The sequence below is a fragment of the Oryzias melastigma genome, linkage group LG6 (assembly GCF_002922805.2).
Source record: "Oryzias melastigma strain HK-1 linkage group LG6, ASM292280v2, whole genome shotgun sequence".
NCBI classification, from domain to species: domain Eukaryota; kingdom Metazoa; phylum Chordata; class Actinopteri; order Beloniformes; family Adrianichthyidae; genus Oryzias; species Oryzias melastigma.
In genome coordinates this window covers 3,648,625-3,669,304 of record NC_050517.1, presented here as the reverse complement: position 1 = coordinate 3,669,304, position 20,680 = coordinate 3,648,625, and the positions used below count along the sequence as shown (strand labels likewise).

At 42.6% G+C, this 20,680-nt stretch overlaps 1 protein-coding gene across 5 annotated transcripts in view; it reads left to right on the top strand.

Moving 5' to 3' along the window:
• The window catches only part of LOC112152349 (transcription factor SOX-6), a 148,575-nt gene that overhangs the window by 105,188 nt on the left and 22,707 nt on the right, over positions 1-20,680 (top strand). For 4 of the 5 annotated variants that reach the window (XM_024281865.2, XM_024281863.2, XM_036212170.1 and 1 more), the window contains 3 exons: positions 11,742-11,891; positions 13,661-13,838; positions 19,811-20,013. In XM_024281865.2, coding sequence (XP_024137633.1) covers positions 11,742-11,891; positions 13,661-13,838; positions 19,811-20,013 — 531 coding nt within the window. The remainder of the gene's footprint in view (positions 1-11,741; positions 11,892-13,660; positions 13,839-19,810; positions 20,014-20,680) is intronic. The other variant, XM_024281866.2, reaches the window with a different exon arrangement.

The window sequence follows — 20,680 nt, the reverse complement described above, 5'->3', positions numbered from 1 at the left end:
TTATTCTCTGTAGTGCTAGTTATTCCAGTTATAATGTGGCCGATCAGATTCCTCACTAAGGCACGTGGTCTCATGTCGAACACTTGAAACTTTGATTGACAGATTCTCCTAACCTGTTTTCAGTGGTAAGGGGTGTGGCCTTCCAACAATCTCATTCCTGATTGATGAGAGTGGTTGCCATAGAAACAATGACTCTGAACTCTGAACAATCACTGTTCACTAATGACGCCTGGCTCCAACATGGCGGCGTCCGTATCATGATAAAATTGTAACTGAATTGACGCAATTTGGTTGGAGCCAAGTCATTTTCTATGGATGACATCACACTTGCCTGACCCAGTTCTCGTATACACTCAATGGTTCCAAAACAAAGAATATTAAGTAGAAACATGATGTGACGATAAAAAGATGAGGAGTGAGTGTGGAAGTCTGTGTCTAACAGAGTGTGGTATGTGGCTCACTATAACTTGGATTCACTTCCATCTATAATATTCTTTTTACTGGAGAACAGTTTGTTCAAAGACAGGACTCCAAAAGGAACATGTGGCATTGTCACAGTTTCTCTCATGACTCAAAGTGACAATATGGAAGAGCAAAACAAACTCCAATACCTCATGATAAGTCACATAAAACAGTGGAAACAATAACAAAGAAATACAGTGCAGAGTTTGTACAGTGACGGGTGCATGTGATTCAAAGCCTGAGGGTGTAACCAGAAGGCTCAGACCCAAAACATTTGTGCAGACGTGCTCAGATAAATAGAACAGACTACAAGACTAGAACCTGACCGCTGGTTCTTCTAACTTCTGTCGAGGGTGAAGATAGCAAACATGTTTTTACATTTCAGTTGTCTACTAAAACACTGTGGCTGCTGTGAAATCAATGGGAATGTTTACATCACCTCCGTCATGCGTCAACGCCACACAAGCTTTTCGGCAGTCTGTTGATGTGCCGATTTTGCAGCAAAAAGACTTTGGAAACAGGCTATGTCATCCATGGATGACGGACGTTTAACTTTGGAAGCGTAGACGACCATGAGCAAAAGAGGGGGACGCACTGCTTGACATGGGGGTGGTAGGACAAACCAGTCCACTGGAGGCCAGGAGGGAAGGGGGGTGGACTGGAAACACGACAATGTAATGATGGACTTCTCCATGCAGTGGAGACACAACGGAGACTCACTCCAGAAAGACTAATGTAAATTAGGCATAAGCCTCAAGGGAACTACAAGACACACTTGTCTATGCTCCTCTCTATGAGCTTCTACGGGACGGACAAAACCTGCATCACCCGTACGAGTCAACCTCCCGTATGGAGCATGTGAATGAGGCTTAAATCAGGAGTGTCAAACTGAATCACACGAGGCCAAAATCCAACACTCACAGGAGGTCGGGGGTCGAACAGGATAAACATTTATTAAACACTCTAAAACTATGTTTTTTAAACTTTAAACCGTAACTATTTAACATAATTATGAACTAGATATATAGCATTACCTGTGATAATTCTATTGTGAATGCTGTAAGCTGAATTTGACCGCTGAAGATGCTAAAAATTAATAGCTGAAATGACAGAAGCGGATAGCTGAAAATGCTGAAGCTGATAGCTAGCTAAAATAAATGCCGAATTAGCCTAAAAAAATGTAGGCTAGCTGAAACAGCTAGCATGTAAATATTAGCTAAACTCCAAAACAGCCTAAAAAAACAAAACAAAAGCCTAAATTAGCCAATGTCAATTGAATGTCAATTTTTAAAACTCTAAAACTGTAACTTTTTAACATAAATATGAACAAAAAAACAGGCAGAAATATTATTCCAGAATAAATCAACTTAAACCTTAAATAACTTTCAATATTTTATTATCCATAAAAATATATTTTGTTATTAATATACAAGTTAGAAATGAGCACAAGATAACATTGAGCCATTAACAATAAAATAAATTGATCTGGAGGGCCGGTTAGATTTACCCGGGGGCCGGATCCGGCCCCTGGGCCTTGACTTTGACACATTGTTTGAATGAAAAGTCTGTATTAATGCGATTGCTTCTGGCCAATATAAAAAAAAGAAGTGGAAAGCTGGAAGAGATCCAGGTTTCACTGAGGAAACACATCTTTCTCATTTCTTCTGATGCTTAATGGAGTTCCAGTTAGGTCTGTTAAAAAGACTCAGCATGGCTAAGCGTTTGCCCGCTCGCCTGCCTGTCAGCTGCTACAGACAAAAGCTGCTGTGATGAATCACAGAGGAATTCCGCCCCACCAGCACAACACCTGGCTCAGGCAATTCATCAAACATTTTATTGCTGCTTGACACCTGTGGTTGGAGAATAGCACTTATCCATAATGGTTATAATAGAACATGTTTGCAAAGAAAAAAATAGTGAAACAGAAAATGGGGAAAGAAAAATGAAATCTCTTCTCCCTGAAGGCGGTTTGGAATTTCACAACCCAAACCCCCTCACCCCGTCCGTCTGCACCTACTATCAGCAGAACCAACCAAAGCTCTTTCACGTCCAAACAATGTTGCTCCATCATGTCAGTCATTACCGTAGCATGTCTTTGAGATGTTACAAGAATCCTTATCGCAGTTTATTCACTTTGTATTGTGGCGCTTGCTTATCGAAGCCTTCATCAGCTGCTATTGACTGAGCAAAGCGTTGTGGTTGTCGGAGCCTCCTGACTGCACTTGTGGCTTTGAAATGATCAAAAGGGCGGCGCGGTGAGCGAGAGGTAAGAGGCCGACTGATGTCACAGACGCTAACTCATTCACACTGAGACACTGGGAGGAGGTGAGGAGCCTGAATGAAGCAGGAAGTTCCTCATCCAGGCGTCGCTGGAAGCTGAGCAGGAGGCTGAACGCGAGGAGGGAGTGGGGAAGCGTTTACCATGGAAAAAGGAAGACTAGAGAAAAAGTGATCATGAAATGAAGGCTCTTGTTTTCAGCCAACGTTTATATTGTTGCTGATACGCTGGTGGTAATTTCTAAAGCAACAATGAGATTTAGGGGCTTAAGGATCTCAGAGTAAAAAAAAACTCCAGTTCATACAAATTCATAACAGAAAATGAAAAAGCAGGATGTGCAAGAGGCAGTAAAAACATGTTCACATTGTATTAATGGGTAATGCTGTTTGCAGATGGTGTGGATGTGTTTGCCGTCCATGTGGCCTTGGGAGGCTGCACCCTCTCAGCTGTTTTTGTTCTGGCTGAATTACTTGCCTGTTAAACTTTGGGTTTTCCTTCAGAATCAAATAAAGAAACATGTCTGTGTGTGTCCCTTCTGTTGAGCTGAGGGATCAGTTACGCTAGCTGTCTGAAAAACAGACAAACTTGTTTCGGACTTTTGCTGGTTGACATAATTGTTAGAGGTCTTATATGATGTTATATTAGTGACAAAACTATTGTGCGTCTGTAAAAAAAAAATATATATATTGTAACTATAGAAAAAATGTGTCCGTTTGTAAAAGTTTTGTGCTTGTAATCAAACATTTGTGCAAAGTTTTGTAACTACATTTTTTTTTGTTACTTTTTAACACCATCATAGAGTAAAAATATTCACTATTCACTAGTGTAGGCTGGAGTTGGTGCTATGCTAGCTCTACCGCATCATCGTGTTAAAACTGAATGCCTTTGATGTTCATAAAAGGTTGAGCGCATAATCACTTTACATGAATGATTTTTTAAACACGTCATTGGAAAGTGTAAACTTACTCCTAAAAAACAATGAAGGGAAGTGTCAAAATAGTACTTTGAAGTAACTTAGCCCAGCTTGGTACGCCATTGCTGAGAAGCCTCCCTAAAAGAAACACCCTCCTGATCTTCTGTCCTCTGATTGGTTGATTTTTGCCTCCCTTAAGGTGCATTCACACCAAACACAATTTGCGCGGCAGAGGCAGCCACTTTCAATGTTAAATCAAAGGTACAGGCGTGTTTTAAGGTGAATTGAAGCCCCGTGGCGTGAGTTGAGTGCTGGCGCGGCGTGAAAGTCTGCCAGCAGCTTGATTTGAGTGATGAGGCACGAATCGGGCGGCAGAGCCGAAATGTAAATACCTGAACTTTGACAGGTCGCTGCGTCGCATCAGCCAATCAGGAACTGAGCTTTTTGGTACGTGACGTTTTCAGTGACTTGATCAGCGGGTAAGATACTAATCCAATACCAGGGTTTTGGTCTGTCGCAGCGCGGCGGTTCTCTGACTGCAGCCAGCCCCCAGACTTCAGCGGAGCTCCCTCCCATTTTCCTTATTTTCCCTGAAACAGTAATAAAAAAACCCTCTCGGGTTAATGCAGGACAGCCTTCAAGCTCAGTCACAGAGACACAGAAACACCGTGGAAGCGGCTGTCATCCAGACACATCCCCAGAGTGAGATAGAAGCCCCAGCACTGAAAATCTTTGACGGATTTCATTGTTTTGTAGATTTTTGTAGAACTCCTCACAATAAATAAATCTGATTACTAGTTCAACTGGTTTAATTTTCAATACACGTTCAGTTGCTGCACATTTTGTATGTAGAGCCTGAAAATAGTCAGAGTGTGTGAGTTTTGAATGCAGAAGCCCAAAATGTGCATATTTGCATGTTTACGTAGACTTTTCATTGATTGTGGTTGCTTGAACGGACGTTGCCAAGGATAGTGTGAACATGGCTGAAGTCTTTATGTTGTGCTTGAATGAATCCGTTACAGACAGAAAGACTACCCTGCTGCTTCTCCTCTGGTTACATGCTGCTCCTCTTTGTCTAGACATAAAGTGAGGCCGTATGCGCGGGCGAGTCATTAAAACTGTATTAATCCCTTGTTATGGAGTAGTGATTGTGGATAAAGGAACAAGGTTATAGATACTCTGTTCCATAGGTCCAGCCTCTGAACAGTCATATGTGTCATGTATCAGCCATGCAGAGGTCAGCTGATTCTCAGCTGGCTTTCAGACAATCCTAAAGAAGTCAAGGGAATTCTGGAAATGAACTGGGAGGGGAGGAAACATTAGAGGTTTTATTTTTTATTTTTATTTTTTTTTTGGGGGGGGGGCTCCAATTTCTGTTGCTTTTTATTTTACCCACAAAATCTCCAACCTTTACTTAGACATGTTCCTGAAGGTAACAGTTCTCTGCTTCTGGCTTTGACAGTAATCACATGTAAGACTATTTATTGTGTGATTGTTTAGTAATCATTCATACTATAGTGATTCTTCTGCTCCTTTCTGGATGTAAAAACTCAATCACACTTTCAGTGATTTCAGCAATCTTAGTATCAAAATGTTCAGCTTGTTCAGGACATCACTGCTAGTACTTTTGATATTTATAAACGTTATAGTTTTTGAAATATTAAGCAAAATATGCCCCATAGGAAATGCATGAGAGAGTCTTCAAATTTCAAAATTTTAAGTAGATTAGCAACAAGTCTTTAAATATATTCATGAACTATGTTTTCATCTTTTCAAAAGAAGTTGGAACATGCTGTTTTTGGCTAATTTGATATCTACTGAGGTTTTTATTTAGCCTCTATTTTAGCAACATGCTAACATTTTTATTAATTTAGTTTACTGAGGAATCTTTGGCTATTTTGGAGTTTAGCTAATATTTAAGCAATATGCTAGCTTTTTTGGCTAATTTGGCATCTACTGGGGTTTTTAATGCTAATTTGGAGTTCAGCTAATATTTAAGCAACACACAAAATATTTTTTTCCCCAAAATTGGGGATTTTAAGCAATTTGAATACAACTTTTTCAGAAATTTAGGTCAACTTCAGCGTTCTTTCATAGTTCTTCAACAAAATTCCCAGTCTTATAGCAAATTTTAAATTTTACAAATAGCTTTTGCATTTTCAGTAAATCCCTGCAATTAAAGTATGAAAATGTCCATTTTGTTTCTTTTTGGAATACACTACTGTCTTTCCACTTGATTCCTCTGCTGGCCTTTGCTTGATTGATTTTTGCATTCAGCCGCTGAACATTTTAACTGGCTCTCTCTGTGTTCACATTTACATAGATTAAAGTATCAGTTTTCATTTGCTGCTAACAGGCAGATCATTTTGTCTTCAGTCTTGTAAACCAAACTGAGATCTTGTTTACTCAAGTGCTCTCAGTAGTTAGTCTTAGACGTCGTGTGAAATTATGGATTAGCTTGCTGAAAGCATCGTAAAATAGGCTAGAATACCATTTAAGTTCCACATTAGCAACGCTCCTCCGCTACTGTTCATGCTGTTGTCATATTTTGCTCACAACACTTTGTGTCAAACTATTCCCCAACACTTGATGCCGGAAAAACAGATTTGAGTTGCACACTGACCGTGACTTCTGCCATGTAACATAACAAATTGTACCATACCGATAGAGAGTATTCACACACTTCTACCAGCAGACGGTTTGTCATTTTATCATTTTGTTAGTTGTGAGTTCAGAAATAACAGTTAATTCATGAACTACATCCTTTTGTCTAATCAGATCAAATCAGCATAATTCAGATACTTGCCAAAAGCAACAGTGCTGTGCTTGACCTGTTGAGACCCAAAACAACAATTTTGATAGCACAAATGCTGCACTATTGGCGTGGGAACTTGTTGTGGCCAATTGTCTCCAGAGCCTGGAAGCATACCCGTTTGCAAACAGTGGATTTCTGCTGAAGAAAGGTCGTCTTTGTGTGCCGCTAATGCGAAGGAAATACAGTTGCTTAACAGACATTCTTGTTGAAATCATATGACTTCTCTCACTGTCTACCTGCTCTGCTCCTGAACTTGACAATGCAAACAAAAGTTGAGGAGAGCTCTTTCACTCCTCACATTTAATATTTTCACACCAGCAACACTAATTAGTCCCATATTGTTTTCCTTTGAAAGAAGACTTTCTTTGTTGTCACACATCTGTTCTCAGAGTGGAGGGGGCTCTGGGATTTCCCTTCTGTAGTCTGTCTGGGTATTTTTTTGTGATTGCAGCTGACCTCTGTGGTGCAATATTTGGTTTACCTTATCTGCATGGGTGAGCTCAGTCAGAGTGATCCATATCACTCTCAGTGTCCTCCCAGAATTCACTGAAAAAGACAAAACCTCGTTTTTTTGGTTCTGTCAAGATTGATAACACAAAACAAATCCAGAAGAGGTTTCTCCTCTCAGCAGAAATCTGTGTTCGTACTAGGGCTGGGAATCACTGGGTACCTCATGATGCGATACAGGCCTCACGATATCGATGATATCGCCATACTGAGGTAATTGGTAAAAATTATATTGAATAATGCACAATATGAAAAAGAATACATTTTTTAGGAATTATATTGCCATTTATTTTTTTATCTTGAACACAATCATAATAAAAAGCTTGTCTCTCATTTTGTGCAACAATCAATAGACACCTTTGTGCAAATCAGTAATACTGTCTTTGACAACCATTGACACCAGTTGAATTTGAATTATCTGTAAAATTCAGCATTAACAATAATAAACATGAACAGCAGTAACACTATTTAGAGCAAAAGTGTTGTAAACAACAAAACAAAAATTAAATAATTCAAGTAGCTGCCAGACACACGGGTGTCTTACAAATCACACCCCCTATCATCCTCCAAAGAAACGTTTCACCAAAGGATGATGAATATAACCTTTTCCTGTCTCATCAAATGAAAATAAAAGATCGATACTTGGTTAGATCCCATCAAGATTCAATCGCAGGATTAAATATTGCAATGTTGATATTTTGGCCCACCTCTAATTGACTCCTAATGTCAATCACGCTTCTAGTTTCAGCGTTAAAGACCCCCTCCAATAAAAATTGGGTTTTTAACATCTTCTTGTTGAATTTTTCAGATGATGGAAGGCATATATAAAGAAAATTAAGAATAAAATGGCATTTCAGAGCATTTCTTTTTTCAAATTGTTGGGAATCAGAAATAGACAAAAAAAAAATCCAATTTGAAAAAGCTTGTAGCAGTACATGAAGCCGCTCTGCAGAAACTATGTCCTAGAAAAGACATAATTTAAGATCACTGGGATCACTTAAAATAAATCAAAGGATGATTCAACTCGATCTTTTATTTTTGTTTAAAGAGGCTGTAAAACATTATATTTATCATCCTTTGGTGAGACGTTCCTTTGGAGGTAGATCGGGAGCGCCTGTTCAAGACTGACTGTTGTGAGCACCAATGTGTCTGACAGCTACTTGAATTATTGAATTTTTGTTCTGTTGTTTTCAACAATTCATCACTAAATAGTGACACTGCTGCTCATGTTTACTATTGTTTATACTGAATTGTACAGAGAATTCAAATTCATTTGGTGTCCATGCTTGTCAAAGAAATTATTATTATGATTGTGTTCAAGCTAAAAAATAAATGGGAATATATTTTCCTAAAAACTATGTGTTCTTCTACATATTGTGAGTTATTAGAGATTATTTTTACCAATTATTGCAGTATTGCGATATCATCAACATTGTGAGTCTTGTATTGGATCGTATTGGGAGGTACCCGGTGATTCCCAGTCCAGTTATAACTGTTTATTTCTTAATGAGAGTCTTTGGGACTTTGGCCTTCTTACAACCAGCGGGTACTTCCTATTTGGAACATGAGAAGGGAGGGCTTGATCAGTCCAGTTCCTGCTTATACAGTCAATGATACCACCCCCTCCCTGATTTTACAGTAGAGAAATTGGCCAAAAACCTGCTAATGATTAGATGGGTCAAAAATGACCCACAGAGGCTTCGTCAGTATAGCTGAAGTGTGGTTTAAGGTCCTCTTTGTCAATTTGTAATTTAGGAGATTGCTTCATTGTCTTCCCATGGGAGCTGATTGCTCCGTGAGAGATCCAGCGGGGGTTTACGCTGCACATTAGGAAGTCAACAATCAATTGCTAAGAGTCTTGCAGATTTCGAGGGAAAATAAGATAAAAGCTTTTCTCGTCAGGCTGTTGTTTGCTCGACACTTGTCTGCTCTTATTGTTGACAGAATCGCTGCTTCAAGCACCATAGCGGCGGTTGTGTGTGCAGACAGAGGTGCAGGAATCTAACCGTTTACCTCAAAGACTCTAGAGTCAGCTGCCGCTCCCTTTACAGCTGGAAGAGTATCGGGCCTCTCCAGGAGAAACTCTGCGGTCGTCTTGACTGACGCGTGAGGCCTCGCCGCCAGCCGTTCAAGGCACATTCTAGCGGGGATCTCATATCGCCAGGGGTTGGCCCGAGAGATCCCGGCGCTCTCCAAGGAAAACAAGCGGTGTGACATCAGGGCTTTGTTTCGACGGCAGGGCCCCCTCTGTTTGTGTTTAATATCGCTCAGAGAGAAGTGGAAAGAGGGCCAGCCAGTTTTTCTGGCCTCCACTGCTGAGCTTGGCGCTTTGGCGGTGAGGCGACGGTGGTCTCGTGTGTCTGCAGCTCAGAACTCCCTGTCCGCCGCCCTTTATTTCTCCATGATGCTTTCTTTACTCCTTGGATCTCTGGTCTCAGGAGGCCTCACAGTTTTGACTACGGAGAAATCAGATCTCACAACACTGGGGGCCACTTTGGGTTAAAGGAGGAGCCTTTAAGCACTGGAAAAAAACAAAAAAAACACAAAGATCAAGATGGTATTTGAGAGTGAGCGCATGAATGATCCTTTATGGAACAACACTAAGAGACAGAAACCGAAGAGAAAGTTAAGGAGAGATCAAAAGAGGCCTGGACGGAATAAACGCGTATATTTAGAGGGAGTTGAACAGTATAGATGAGGTGCGAGGAACAAAAAATGAAAAGAAAGAAAGAGAAGATGGGAGCCACTGAAGGCCAGCCGGTCTGGGTGGTTTTCTTTAGGACAGGCTTTGTGATTCTCCGGTACTCACACTCCAATACATCCAGACAGGAGTTGACAGGAGTTTCAGGCAGCGGTTTGTCTGGCCAGCCAGCTTTGATTTACAAGACCCCGCACTTCTGGCCTGCGATTTCACTCTTTGATTTGACTTTGGATGGAAAGTCTGAACCGTTTTTACCTCTTCTGTTGAGTGTGTGTGTGTGTGGCTCAGTTCAGCGTTCATGACCAACCAAAATCCAAACGTCTTCCAAGTCTTTCATTTGGCCATTGATTATTTTTAATGCTGTTTTTATTAGCTTTTCAAATCTGAATTATTTTTGGCTTGTTAAAGCTTCATTACTACAGCATCTTTTTACTACATTACTCCATGAGTTGTTATTTTTGTCCTTGTGTGATGGTGGACGTTAACTGCATTGTGTCACCAGTTCAACCCAATTAACAAAAATGCTTAAAAAAAAAGGTTTATCTGAAAACTGAAGCCAATACTTAGAAGGCCAAGAGTTCGGTTGTACAATGAGCTGTAACTGTTACACAGTGAGCCAAAACAAAACCTCCAAAATGAATTGTCATTATCATTAAGTCTTAACAACAAGCTGTCAATGAAACGACACTAAAAAGCCCAACAGACAAATACAAAAGCTATAAATCATTACTTAAGGCTACCAGAACTGTTATAAGCAACGGGTAAACACATTTCAGATGAAAGGTAAATGAATCCTGGACGAGCCCCCAGTTTATGTTACACCCGCTCTAAGGGCTTGTAACAGAGGATGTGCCACTATTAGAATGCTGCTGCTGCAGACCCTCATCCAATCAGGAGCGCTGAACAATTTGTGTACCAATCTGCAATCAGGAAGGGGGAAAAAAACAAGTAAAGACAGAGAAAACTTCCACTGCAGTAAAAGACAAACAAGAACAGAAAAACACTCCACATATAAAACAAAACAAACGGCCTCAGCCGTGGCAAGTACCCAGAATCCTCCACACACACATATAGGCTGCAGTTGTGCACGCTGGTTAACATAAAGGTCAATGTGGTTAAAGATCGTCTCCAATGAGGATGTTTTTAACATTTTCATGTGGGTTTTTTTATGATGATGGAGAACATCTATAAAGAAAATCAAGCTAAACTTTTACTTTGGAATAATTATTTATTCAAATTGTTGTGAATCAGGAGAAGATGAAAAAATACAGTTGGGACAGAGAAAGTCTCCTTGCTCTGCTCCATTCTGATCATCCACTGTCAGACACACAGTGTCTGATCTGGAATCTGCATCTGATCTGTGCGGCTGGATAGAGATGACATTGATCGCCAGTTTTGTTGCACCGCTAATGTTAGGTTGAAGAGAGAGGCTGTAAGCTAGTAGAAGGGTGCATAAACAGAAAGCTCTGAGCAACGGGGAGGGAAAGGGGGCGGGGTCGCTCGGCACCAACAGTCCCGCCAACAACTCAGAGGAAAATTTTAAATGAAGTAATGAAAACATCAAAGTTTTTTTGATTTTGGCTAAAAACTGCAAGAGCTGTATTTTTATCATAGTTAAAAGACCACCAGTAGCACTTTAAAAGTAGTTTAAAAGATGATCGGAGTGGGACTTTAGGCACTGAAAAAAGCCTTTTGTATCCTGATAAATTCACAGTCAGTCAAACATTGACACATAAATGCTACATGATAGATTATAAACACTTTAAATGAAGTTCTAATGGAATATTTCACTTACAAATACTTCAAACAAATAGCTCATTTGTGTGGGTTGGTCCTGTCAGCTTTAAATGAGCTAAACTCTCATCTGTCGCTAAAGTTTTGTGTCTTTGTCTGTGACTCACACCCAGCAAAGCTCATGATCTTCAAAAAGGTAAACAACAGGATCTACTCTGTGTGTTTAAGAGAAGAAGACAGGACACAGGATGAAAGAGGAAAGCCACCGACGAGCTCCTACCAAACGATGTTAATAGCCTGTGGGTTTTCTGGTTTCTTCTCTTTCTTGCAGCAGCTGTATGCCGCACAGCTGGCAAGCATGCAGATCTCACCAGGGGCCAAAATGGCTCCCCTCCCTCAGGCTCCCAACTCCTCCAGTCCTCTGTCCCCTTCCACCCTGAAGAGCGAGAAACAAGCCGCCAGCCCAGTCGCTCAGATCAAGGTAAGTTCATTTCTGAACTCATTTGTGAAGCTTTGAAAAGGCCTAGAAACGGTCTAAAGGTTTATAGCGTTGTTGTTGTTCATCTTCCGGCGTTGATCAGGGAGATGAATTCTTGTGAAAACAAGCAGTAGCCTGAAGGAAAAACGGTGTGAGGTAACAAACAGTGCAATCAAACAAAAGATGGAGCAGTTTCAGAATCCGTGTGGTGGGAAAACACTGGTGAATGATGGTCTGTGCAACTCAAAGAGAAAATCTGGAATGCTGGAAATTGCTGATCTGTGCACGGCCTTCTCCCGCTCACTGTTAATTAGTAAAAGCTTGTTTAATAGACACACACTGATACGCACACGCACTGACACTGGCACTTGCTGCTGTTTGGCAGCAGCCCAGACCCGTCGACTGAAAAGAGCGCACGCCCCGTCTTTACTCCACAATCAGGCCGTAATGGAAACCACGTGTGTGCACGGGGCACAGCTGCAGCCAGCGCTACAATAGACCGGCGTCAGAGCTCACACAGTAGTGCTGTGCCACAAAGAAGCCCCGCCCTCTCTAGCCTCCACACGTACAATCCGCCCTCACAGGGGCATGCCCCCCCCCTCCCGAGGTTCTGATCCGAATTAGACCCATGTTCAGAATGTGTTTGGTCATTACTTTTGCAAAGAATTCTTGTGTGAGCTGCAGTTTCATCAGCATTTGCTTTGAGACCAGTGAAGACGTGCAGATAGATGTGCTGCTGTCTGGATGAGAACAAACTCTGGGTGCTTTTCTTCAAAATAATCACTTGGTTTGTTTGTTTCGCTCCCAGTTGAAACCAGTTCTCAGCCCTGAATGCTCCTAGAGTGAACTTAACTGGATACGATGTCACTGATCACCTACCTTGTTCTGAAATGGGCAGAATAAGCTCACCTGCTAGTTATGAAAGAACCATTGACTGGATGTGAGAACTGGGCCTAGTGAGTGTGACGTCATCACTTCTGCCTCCAACCAAATTCAGTCAATTACATCACCATTTTGCTGTCACACGTATGCCGCCATGTTGGAGCCAGATGACGTCAGTAAGCAGTGATTGGTCTGAATCATTGTTTCTACGGTAACCACTCTCTCCAAACAGCTTGTCGGAAGGCCACACCCCTACCACTTATTAAAAACATTTTTTAGAGTGAACAACAGTTTCAAGATTCTGTATAGAAAAACACAGTTTTCACAAAATCCTGCTGGAATTACGTCATTCGCATCAAGTCTTAAAGAGTTACCATAACCACTGAGGTTAAAGCTCAGGTGTTAAAACTTTTTTTTTTTTTTTTTTCGGAACTTATGTAAGTAAACAGAACTTCTGTCTCAATTTTTGAGCAGCTGTCATACACAGTCAATGGAGAAAATACACCAAATCCCCAGAAGTTAAAAAGCCAAGCCCCCTTTTAAGTCCAAATGTGGTCTTAAATACAAAATAAAGTATTAAAGTTCATAAATACTAGTTTAGTGTTTTTTATTCCATTGTCCTGGTTGTGGTAACTCTTAAACATCGGAGCTCCATTGTTTTAATTTATTTGATTTGCAGTTACTTTTCAACCATTAACACAATAATTCCAGTAGAATCTACTGGAATTATTGTGTTAATGGTTGAAAACGAGTTCAAAATGAGTCTGTGGAAACTATTTGATGTTAAAGAGAAACACAACTTGACATTAGCAGCAGTTTAGGGATTTGGTTGTAACATCGGTGTATCTTTTCAAGTCAGAGATGTCCATGATCTTGTTTGTTGTGGACAGGAGGAAGGATCCACGCAGCCCCTCAACCTCTCAGCCAGACCTAAAACAGCCGAGCCTCTCCGCTCCCCGACGTCCCCCACTCAGAGTCTGCTGTCTGGAAGCAAGACCAGCCCCACCGGCATCGGCAAAGGTCGCATCCCGAGCCCAATCCCCAACATGGGCAGGAACAGCTCCCTGGGTGATTACAAACACAAACCAGAAACGGATTTGTACATAAAAACAAGGATTCTTGTATTTCTGAGGTTCTCCTTGACACTCACTAATAGCATGTCCCAATCAGGGACTCAGATTTGGTAGTGACGTATGGATGGCATCCCTATTAATTCACACAAGTGCCAACTGTTTGAAAAGTGATCCACAGTGGAGGAGAAATGAATCATTGTGGTTTGTGTCTGTCTGGAATTTATGTCTTTCTTATATTGGAATAGAGCTGAAAACCTGGAGCAAGATTTATGCAATTTGCACCATTTCACCCCAAGGCCCATTCACCTTCATTTAACCCTCCAAATGAAGAGTTATGAAAAAATTGTATTTCATAATTCAGACATAATTTTTTGTTCGATGACATCACCAATAATCTCCGGTCCGCAAGCGTTAGCTCAGAGCTTTCAGCGCTTGAATATACATAACCACAGCGGTTTTATAACTTTAAAAAAGTTATGCTACAGCAAAGAGTCATTACTTACATTTAATTAATAATAATAATAATTCATTTTATTTGAAGCGCCTTTCCAGGCTCCCAAGGACACTTTACAAGGTAAAAGCACATGTAAAAACAAATAAAACACATAATTGTCTAAAATAAGGTGCAAGTAAACATAAGTTAAAAATGAAAGTGGAGGTGAGTGTTACTGGTTGTACGATATATCAAACAGATGGGTTTTGAGAAGTGATTTGAATTTTGAGAAACAGTCAGTGTTTCTGATGTGGGGGGGGAGAGAGTTCCAGAGTTTGGGGGCAGAGCAGCTGAAAGCTCTGCCCCCCATGGTGCTGAGGCGATGGAGGGGAACAGTCAGATGAATGGATGATGAGGATCTGAGGCGGCGGGACGGCGTGCTGATGTGGATCAGACTGGATAGATATGGGGGGGCGAGGTTATGGACGGCCTTGAAGGTGAACAGAAGGACCTTGAAGTGGATTCTGGAGCGGACCGGGAGCCAGTGAAGCTGCTGGAGAATCGGGGTGATGTGGCTGAAGAAGGGAGTGCCGGTGATAATCCGGGCGGCTGTGTTCTGGACCATCTGAAGTTTGTGAAGGGATTTTTGGGGAAGACCGATGAGAAGAGAATTACAGTAATCAATCCTGCTGGTGACGAGGCTGTGGACGAGGATGGAGGCAGTATGAGCTGTGAGGGAGGGGCGCAGACGGGTGATGTTCCTGAGGTGGTATTGAGCAGACCGGGTGATGTTGTTGATGTGGGAGTGGAATGAGAGGGAGCTGTCCAGGATGACGCCCAGGCTCTTCACTTGGGGGGAGGGGGTGACGGTGGAGTCGCTGATGGGAAGGGAGAAGCTGTTGACTTTGGACAGTGTGGATTTGGTGCCGACAAGGAGAACTTCAGTTTTATTGTTGTTCAGTTGGAGTGAGTTGGAGGAGAACCAGGAATTGAGCTCGGAGAGGCAGGAGGTGAGGGAAGCAGGGGGGAGTGTGGAGTCAGGTTTGGCTGAGAGGTAGAGCTGTGTGTCGTCGGCATAACAATGGAAATGGATGTTGAAATGGCGGAAAATTGATCCAAGGGGAAGGAGATAAACTATGAAGAGAAGGGGGCCGAGGACAGAACCTTGGGGAACACCACAGGTGACGGGGCAGGGCCGGGACTGGAAGGATGAAAGTCGGATGAAGTGGGAGCGGCCGGTGAGATAGGATCTGAACCAGTTCAGGACGGTGTTGGTGATGCCAATGGCGGACAGTCTCTGTAACAGGATGGAGTGGGAGATGGTGTCAAATGCTGCTGTGAGGTCGAGGAGGACGAGAATGGAGAGTGAACCGGAGTCTGCTGCGAGGAGGAGGTCGTTGGTGATTTTGAGTAGTGCTGATTCAGTACTGTGACGGGGGCGGAAGCCGGACTGAAAAGTCTCATAGAGGGAATTGTGAGTCAGATGGGAGTGGAGTTGTTGTGCGACTATTTTCTCCAGGATTTTTGAAATGAAAGGTAAATTGGAAATGGGACGGAGGTTGTTGAAATTGTTTGGATCTGAACCGGGTTTCTTGAGTATTGGGGTGATAACTGCTGTTTTAAAGTCGTCGGGGACTAAACCAGTGGAGAGAGATGAATAGATAATAGCACAGATGAGGGGGAGCAGAGAGGGGAGGCATGATTTGACGAGGGAGGAAGGAGCAGGGTCAAGTGGACATGTAGTGGGCTTAGACTGTAGGATGAGGTCTGAAATGATGACAGGACTGGGGAGGTCAAAGTTAGAGAATGGGATGGAATGAAGGGTGAGATGACCAAAAGCAGGGGGGGGCGGAACAGAGCTGAGCTGGGAGTGGATAGTTTTAATTTTCTCACTGAAAAACAACATCATGGAGTTGCAGGTGTCGGAAGACAGGAGGTGGGGGGGCAGTGAGTTTGCTGGGAAGAAGATGTTGTTGTAGAGTTTGAACAGGGTTCTGGAGTTGCCACGGTGAGAGTCGATGAGGTGGGAGTAATAGACAGATTTGGAGTGAGAAATTCGGTCTTTGTAATGGGATAGGTGGGTCTTATACAGTTGAAGATGGGTGGGGAGTCCAGTTTTTTTATAGAGGCGCTCAAGTTGGCGGCCCTTTGCCTTAAGGGAGCGTAATTCAGAGGTAAACCAGGGGGAGGATTTTGAGAAAAAGACTGATCTGGTTCTGACAGGGGCGAGTGCATTTAGGGTGCTGTGGAGGACTTTATTATAGTGATTGGAGAGAACATCTGGAGGCGAGAAATGATCAGGAGAACAACTGCTGGAGATAATCGAAGAAAAGGTAGTAGTGTTAATGTCCTTGAGGTTTCGGAAGCTGATAAGACGGGGGAGTTTGACTGAGGAGAGAAGAACAGGTATAGAGAAGGAAACTAAGAAGTGGTCGGAGATGTGGGGATCAGCAGCAGTGCAGTTTGATGGGGTGAGGCCAGAGCAGCAGATTAAGTCCAGGGTGTGGCCTTTTGCATGAGTGGGGAAATTTGCAGCTTGAAGGAAACCAAAACTGTCCAGTGCTGAGGAGAAGTCTTTGGTGAGTGGGAGGTTAGGATTGTCCATATGTATGTTAAAATCTCCAAGTAAAATCACGTTTGGGGAGAGAGATGAGAGGTGGGCGAGAAGAGAACTAAAGTGTGTGATAAAATCCTGGTTGGTCTTGGGGGGCCGGTAAATCAGAGCAATAATGGTGGGTGTGGGCCCGGGAAGCTGCACCGCAAGACACTCCATTGACGCGGACGGCGGAACAGTCAGAGGGAGAACCTTCCACTTCTCGCGGTGAAGTATCGCGAGACCACCACCGCGGGACCCGCGAGATTTGGAAAGGTAAACAAACCCTCCGGGGATGGAGCTGTTAAGATGAGAGGAATCGTTGGGTTGCTGCCAGGTTTCTGTTAAACAGAGGAAATCCAAGTTTCGGTCGGTGAGGAGGTCGTGGATCAAGTGACCCTTGTCCGTGAGGGAACGGACGTTGAGCAGGCCGAAACTGACAGCCGCAGGCTCACGCGAAGCGGCGGCGCTCGCCGACCTGGCGAGGCCGGTTAGTGCGCGGCGACGGGGACTGACAGCTCGGCCAGTGCTGCGGGGACGGCGGCGACTAGTGGACCAGAATGAGGTAGGACAGCTGGAATGGTTGTTCTGATAATGCCTGCGAGAACTGCGGTGCTGGTATCTCGGTCGAGGCAGGAGAGCGATGTCCGGGTAGAGGAGTAATGCTGGCGGGAATGAGGACGGGTCGGGCAAGCAGGAGCGAAGGTGGAGAAGCTCATCCGCTGCATAATGATGAAGACCCGCCGCAGGTCGATGGCACGGAAAAAGTATAATCCAGAGTAGTGAACACCAGATGAAAAACTTGGCGTCAGGCAGAGAAAATACAAGCATCGTGCGAAGATCGGGAGAGCAGCGGCGACACGTCACGCCAGCGTCCACTCAACCGGAAGTAAACGTCTGTGGTTCAGAGCGCATCCACATGGAGTAAAGTGCTTCTCAGCGCGGCGTGGTTTAGCCTCACAATGGAGGACTTCATATCCCTCCGCCTGGAGGGTCGGATTTAAAAAAAAATATTCCAGACACACTTGCACTAAAAATTCCTCTTCAAATGGAGGGGAAGGGAGAAGGGAAGAATTCGGACCGGACCCAAGACTCTTCCAGCTGTAGGAGGTGGACATGCGCTAGCAAACAATAGAAGAAGAAGAAGCCCCTCCCTGCTTGTCCAGTGTTAACCTCAATGGCTGAAGGAGTACTTCACACACATTCTTGAACGTGCGTCACACGCTCGGTGTGAACGTAGCTTTAAACGTTTGTTCTCCTCAAACAACAAAACAAAAACAGCATCCACTCCTCCGCCTCCCCTCCCCGCCACCCACAGACAAACAGCAGAGTGGCATGTGTCTGATCGACTGCAGACACCTCAACCATGTGACCAGACCTGTGCGAGTGTGTGTGTGTGGGTATCCTGAGTGAGTGGTTGTGTTTTACAGCAGTCCAAAGCCCTGTATTTATCCCCAATGAAAACCCCAGCAGCGGAAGCAGTGAAACCCAGCACACGTTATTTGCTTTTTAAGAGCCTCCTCACATTATTGTCTGCCCGCGATAAAACCTTTTATGCTCCTACCTCTGCTATCTGTTATTAAGGCCAATCTGAAGCCTCTCATTATGTCCCCCCCAGAAAACAATTTCAGCAGCTCATCTGCAGTGGCTTTGAGGACCAACACTTGTGTTTCCTGCAAAGTTATTTTTTGCCCATTTTAACGACCACCCAGGCATCCAGAGCTTCCTACTTCTCTGCTAATTAAACAAGGAGGCAACGGAAACTTTGCATCCTTTTATTTCCTTTTTTATTCCTCAAATGTGCATCGGCAATAAAGTGTGAAGCATGTAAACAAGGAGAAGGAGGCTTTGTCAAATTAAGACGCACGTGCACACGTGGCGCCCTAGAACATTTTCTGTTTCCAGATGGATCCAGAGAAAAAAAAAACCTTCTTGAAGCTTAAATTTAGTCTCAGATTTTTTATGTTTTACACATCAGGGAAATACCTGATACAAAACAGAAAATTCAGTTTTTCTGCATTAGACTTTGTAGTATTCCAAGTTTAGTCACTTAGAGAGTAGTCAATAAAACACTTCTGGGAAAAGACATAAAAAGTGGAATCAAGAATGGAATAAAATAAATTACAGGAATATTTCCTCTTTAGATTCAGTGCAGCTAAAATAACACAAGTAAAAATAATATATAATATAATATAATATATATGCAAACTTTTTGCATCAGTAATATATACTTAATTATTCCTCATAATATTTACATAATAATTCAAATATTATACAAATACATAGATATTTCTAGTAAAGAAGTTAAGTTTACTTAATTTTTATAAGTAATCAAAACATTAGATTGTTTATTAGTAAGATCTACTTTTCAAATTGTTGTAATCACTTTTGGAGCATTCATTAAAATTATGTAAATTTTATTAGAGAAATTTATGTTTGCTCTATTTACTTAAGATTTGGTAATAACCTTAGTTGTGGACGTAAGTAAATTTTACTAGATTGTTGTTGGTAGTTTTTATATTCATAAATGCAGTAAAATTTAATCAAGAATTGTTAGTGCAAATTGTTACGAGGATTTTCTTAAGTAAATCTTATTAGTTATTTTTTTCAGTGTATGTACATGTCATGTCCTTATCGAGAAAACTCTTCCAATGTACTCAAATTGAAAAGTTCAAACTGTGCTCAGGTAAATTCTCTTTTACCAAAACTATGCAGAAATTTACCAACAAACATATTAAAGTAGAGACAGACTTCCCAATAGAGATTTTATGGCACATTGAAGAACCACTCCAATGAAAATGTGTTTTTGGTGTTTTTAACCAGAACTGTCAAATTATCGCCTCTCTTGGGAATAAACCAAGAAAAACCTCTTGAAATGCTCTAGCAAAAGATGATCGTAGTGGAACTTTAACCGACTTTTTAATCCAAACCCTTTTTCTAGACATCTTGTCCAGCCTGAACTCCACGGCGCTGTTTGGGGACCAGGATGCGGTGCTGAAGGCCATCCAGGAGGCCAGGAGCATGAGGGAGCAGATCCAGAGAGAGCAGCTCCACCATCAGCAGCACCCCCAGCAGCCGGGGCCCCAGAGCCTTGATGCCAAACTGTCGGCACTCAGCGGCATGAGCCTCAACAATGGCAACAAGGTGAGAGGGACGACTTCAAGCCAAACCTCTCAAAACTGTTCTGTCTGCCGAAGTGAACAAAGTCAGTCATGCTAATGAAGACCAATAGAGAGGAAAATACTTCCTGACTTTGAGTTAGGCTGTTTGAAACTCTGCAACAAACGTTCATTCTTTTATGTTATTTCTTCTGAAGGTTAATAGTTGTCTGACTTCTGACCAAAAGCTTACATTTTAATCACAGCTGCCCTTTTGGCTGGATATGAGCTGTCTGCGGGTGGCAGCCCACACAACATTTAGGAGTGTAGACAAACTGGTGAGCCCGGAGAGAGGAAATGTTCATGCACATTGCAAAGGGTTAGTTATGCTGTTCAAGTGAGAACAAGAGCGTGCTCCGTGCACAGTGGTTGTGCGTCCTTTGTGCACGGCCTGCCTGTTACCAATGATCAGAATGAAGCTGGTGTGGACATCCTTCATGTGTCCTTTGACCTGCGGATCAATTCCAGGCCCAGCATTTGAGCTCGGCCAGTAAGGAGCCGGTACTAACTTCTTACTAACCAGTAGAGCAGGAGTGTCAAACTCAATCACACAGGGGGACAAAATCCAAAACACACCTTAGGTCACGGGCCCAACAGGAATAACATTTAACACTCTGAAACTACATTTTTACAACTTTACTATGAATAAAAAC